The sequence below is a fragment of the Melampsora larici-populina genome, assembly GCF_000204055.1.
Source record: "Melampsora larici-populina 98AG31 unplaced genomic scaffold MELLAscaffold_1, whole genome shotgun sequence".
Taxonomy (NCBI): Eukaryota; Fungi; Basidiomycota; class Pucciniomycetes; order Pucciniales; family Melampsoraceae; genus Melampsora; species Melampsora laricis-populina.
In genome coordinates this window covers 3,675,288-3,679,684 of record NW_006768765.1, presented here as the reverse complement: position 1 = coordinate 3,679,684, position 4,397 = coordinate 3,675,288, and the positions used below count along the sequence as shown (strand labels likewise).

Here is a 4,397-nt window from a genome sequence, read left to right as displayed (position 1 = left end):
GACTATGTCGTGTCAGAGACGTGACTTATAACCTATCCGGAGACTTCCGGGTGCCGCTATGTGACACTTGTCGAGGTAAGAGATGAAAGTGACCCGCAATCGTTTGTGACTTGCGTTGAACTGGCTGATAAGGTGTAGTGAAAGTCGTCTTCAATCCTTAGCTTTTCATTTGTTGATGAATGCACTACCTGCTTTCATACATACCTCAGGACCAGTGTTGTAAATATACATAAGTGCCTCACTCTGATAAAAAAGGCGGTGTCCCATGAGCAAACAGGTCAGAGTTTCTTATGGCACATATGGCAAGGAACACAAGCGGCATCTACCACATAAGTCATCATAAGCTCCGGCGATGATGGCGATTGTCCATACGTAAATGATATATACCCTCCGAGTATTTATAGAAATCGCAGTCTGAAGCGATCGGCGCCGTAAAAAGTATACGTAATTATTTTCTCAGAACGTTGATGGACTGTCGGAAGCACCAGTCAAGCAATGCTTTAACTCGTAATGTTTCTTTCAAGTGTGAGATTGAATGGAGTGTTGTACTACTATGAGCTTGACTCACCACTACAAAAGGAAGTCGTCCATCGGCTCAACATTGGTCGTCCTCATCTGAACAACATCTCATTCTTTGCGCACATTCTTTGTATCCACATCCACAAAAAAACCCATCATGAACAGATTTTCAACTACACTTCTTGCTATGGTTTTCATGACATCTCCCTTTTTGACCGGGGCGTTCCGTTTTGCGGATGACTTTGAGTTCATGAATATTCAGAATGCAGCTTGTGAGTCGCTATTGTGTCCGATGTTGCTGCTCCAGACTCACAACTTGGATGCTCTTTCTTTCAGCATGGTGGTCAGACAAATTGCAAGACTCTGTTGAGAAGTTTTATACAAGCTTTGATGAAGACCGAGGAGAGGATTTAGTCAACCAGATGGATCCGAATGCCGAGTTCAGCCATTACAAACAGCAAATTGCGGTAAAAGGTAAGTAAAATCCCCTGTAGTGTAACACTGTGGTAAATATTTTCTGACATCAACCTCTCCTGGTCATCAACTTCCGTAAGATATTCCCAATCACTTAGCTGCCCAGAAGTTAAACCACAATTATCAAACGGAAATCTACAAAGGTATGTTCCATAGTTGCATTTGTGTCTTGGCTCATCCACGATGAAGAAGCTGATTGCAGTGATTGACTTTTGTATCCATCTCCCGCATGAAAATATCTTCAAAACCCATAATCTTTAGTGATTCTCAGGTCCTCGAAAGAAAGAAATGCTCGCGTGATAATCTTTGGTAGAGTGCTTGAGCATGTAAAGAATACGGACTTTGTCGTGTTCATGAGTCTCATTCGAAACAATGACGATAAGATCAAAATCAAGAAATTTGAGCGAGTTGAACTGGACCCCGAGTGTTTTATTCTTAGAAAATACATGAAAGCATCACAAAGCAGGAGATGATAGGGATTTGTAAGGGTCAAACCTGCCAGGGCTGCAGATATGGCTACTGATTCTCACAAGAAATGCATCGGATGATGTTTACTTTTGTCCCCAGATTTAGAGTTGTATTGTTTGTTGTACATCTTTCCCGGGCAGAAAATCCTTTTATCAACCGTTCTGCCTTCTTTGAAAACACACGGAGCGTGTGAACTGTGCTTCAGAAAATCCCACACATAGAAAAGCACAAGTTTTTTCACAAGGAAACTGAGGGCGTCGCCGTCACTGATGACAGGGACACAAGCTAGTTAACCATTGCCTTCTATGCAGTCACTGCGGATGGACCCATCCATCACTTTTTCTTGGTTTTGTGACTTTCAGCTTTGAGACCCAAGGACTTTTGTATGTATCTTGAGAGCCACTTACTCTAGTCCAACGCAGAGGGTGGGGTTGTAGAGGAGACTCAGGCGCAGGTTTGTCATTAGTGGAACCTGTACATGTTGAAATCATAAAAGACAGTCTGATAAGGAGACAGGTCAATTTAATTGTGTATGAGGGAATTCAGCTAAAGTTTTTGCAAGCCAGATTCAACTTTATATGATGGCACATCCATATCTTTTCCCAGATGGCCAAACTCAAGTTGTATTTGAATTTTATTCATTTAACCAGACCTGCGAGTAGTTGGGCACAACCTCCACACCCCCAGCTACTAGCCACTGGAAGGCCAGGGAGCACCAGAACTTCAACATATTCTCAACAAATTCTCAATATGGGCTCATGATAATCTCAACATAATTTCTCTGTGGGATCATTTTCCTGTCATACCACCAAAATCCCAATGTCATCATATGACATTGTAAATTTGAACACACCTGCTCTTGTATTTGCACATCAATGAAATACAGTTCACCAAATTTCATCACATAAATTGGATGAGTTTTTCAGCTTTCAAAGAAAAAACATGGATCAAGAAAAGCTATTGTTGTACTATAAGGAAGAATGGTCTGCTTTGAACCACAGAGATATACATATGGAATAAAGTTAATATCCATTTCTGCCACATATGTCTCCACATTTTTTTCCCTGAAGTGTCTGTGTATCTTTCTATATGAATTGGATATGTATAATAATGTGTTTTCAGCTTTTTGACCTTAGGGAATGATTTGAATCAACAAATGGCCAAAATTATTATCAAATTACATTCTCATCCATATGGATTTAATTTCATGATAATTCCTCCCATATGCTTCTCCATCATCTCCAAAGCTCAAAGGACACTTCCAGATCTAGCTGTTCATATGTGATCAACAATTACATCTCCAATTACAATTCATACAGGCAAGATCTAAGGAGAAGCAGTGTGGAAAGTAATGCAGTCTGAAGGTAATCAATTTTCAAATTCTTTCTTACAGTGCAGGAATTGGTTTCTATCTGTTTTTTTCTTAAAAGCTTAATAACTCATCCAATTTACATGATGATAGTCTTCATCTGTGAATACAGGGGCAGGTATACACTGCGTCCACCACCTCCCTTCTCGACGTCGAGAAGGGTAGAATGACTTGATTTGCTTTGACTTTGTTCCAACCTTACTTCGAGTCAGTTCCACTACTGAGTATGCCACTCAGCAATTACTGAGAGATGGATCACTGGACGAGCGATTGAGCAGAAGCCATTGAGCCTCAGGATAATCCTCAGACCTTCAGACTTGCTTTGTTTTACATTTATATGTTTCCTTTATTTTGTTCTACTCACCGTGTTTGTCTAATGTTTGCTCGTCGGCAAGCGCACACGAGTCGCCTTTGTGCCTCAAAGGGAGTCCGTGTGCGCTTGTCGTCGAGAGACTGCCACACAGACACAGTGACTATAATCCAACCCTACTGACCCAAAACACAAACTCAACTTCAAATTCATCAACTTGATTCATCACCATCACCTAAAAAATCATTCATTAAATCAAACCGGACAAAGAAACTACCTATCAAAACCAAAACCTTTAATTATTCAGAATCAAGTCAAAGAATTGAATCAAGTAAAGACAACTATATATGTGATTCATGAGAACGTGAACTTACCTTTTTTATTTTTTGTTTTAACTTTTGGCTATCAGGTTTTTGAAACAAGTTGTGAAGCAAGAGTCAAATATAATGATGGATTAGACCTTTATGAATTGTACTTCCTTTCTCGTTTGTACACCTTTATCCAAGCTCATTGGCCTTTCTTCTTTCTTTACATCTTTATCTGTTGTACATATTTCAAAGTTATAAAATCTCTTCGTTTATGTATTTAAAGTAAAATGCAACTACATAATCATATGGGCCTTTGAAGATATTTGTAATTCTCATGTTCAAAGGAAGCTCATAAATCGAATACAATCAGAACAGACACAGCTGACCCAGTTAAATTTTTGGCGGTAATGGATCTGATTCTAGGTACCTCTCGCAAACGTCGACAATTGGAGCTTTCTGTATGTATCATCTGATTTAATCTCATTTGTCTCTTCAACTTCGGAACCTACATTTATTGATCACCATCAATCCATTCCATTCCATCAAATCAACATCAACAATAACAATTGGAATCAACATTCAACAATCAAATTGCCTTTTACTCTTCAAATCACTACTCAATCTAATCAATCAATTTTCACCATTCTTCATGTTGTCTCATGAATCAAGCTGAGCAAGATGAGGGCGGTGGTACATCTGATTGCCGCACTATGACCGCTTCAAGACCTAGAACATCAGCTTCGTGTACTTGTATGTACACCAATCACTGCTCAGGTACAAGATCAGAATCCTCGATATTATGAAGAAGATGAAGGAAAATTTTCATTTGCAGTACCACCTGGTTCGGAATTTATTCCTGCTCAGCCTCTTCCAACTACTCTCACTCCTTCAAATCTTCAAAGCTCAGCTCCTGTCTATCATCAGGCTAATTCTCATTCTCAGCAACCTT

General features: G+C 39.6%; 1 protein-coding gene across 1 annotated transcript; it reads left to right on the top strand.

Annotated features, from left to right (window-relative positions):
- Positions 1-613: 613 nt before the first annotated feature.
- On the top strand, positions 614-1,466 carry MELLADRAFT_123908 (uncharacterized protein; the record flags this gene model as incomplete). The annotated part of the gene is made up of 4 exons (XM_007403811.1): positions 614-791; positions 856-993; positions 1,074-1,136; positions 1,255-1,466. 4 exons carry the CDS (start codon positions 677-679, stop codon positions 1,464-1,466), a joined length of 528 nt encoding a protein of 175 aa, XP_007403873.1.
- Positions 1,467-4,397: the final 2,931 nt, after the last annotated feature.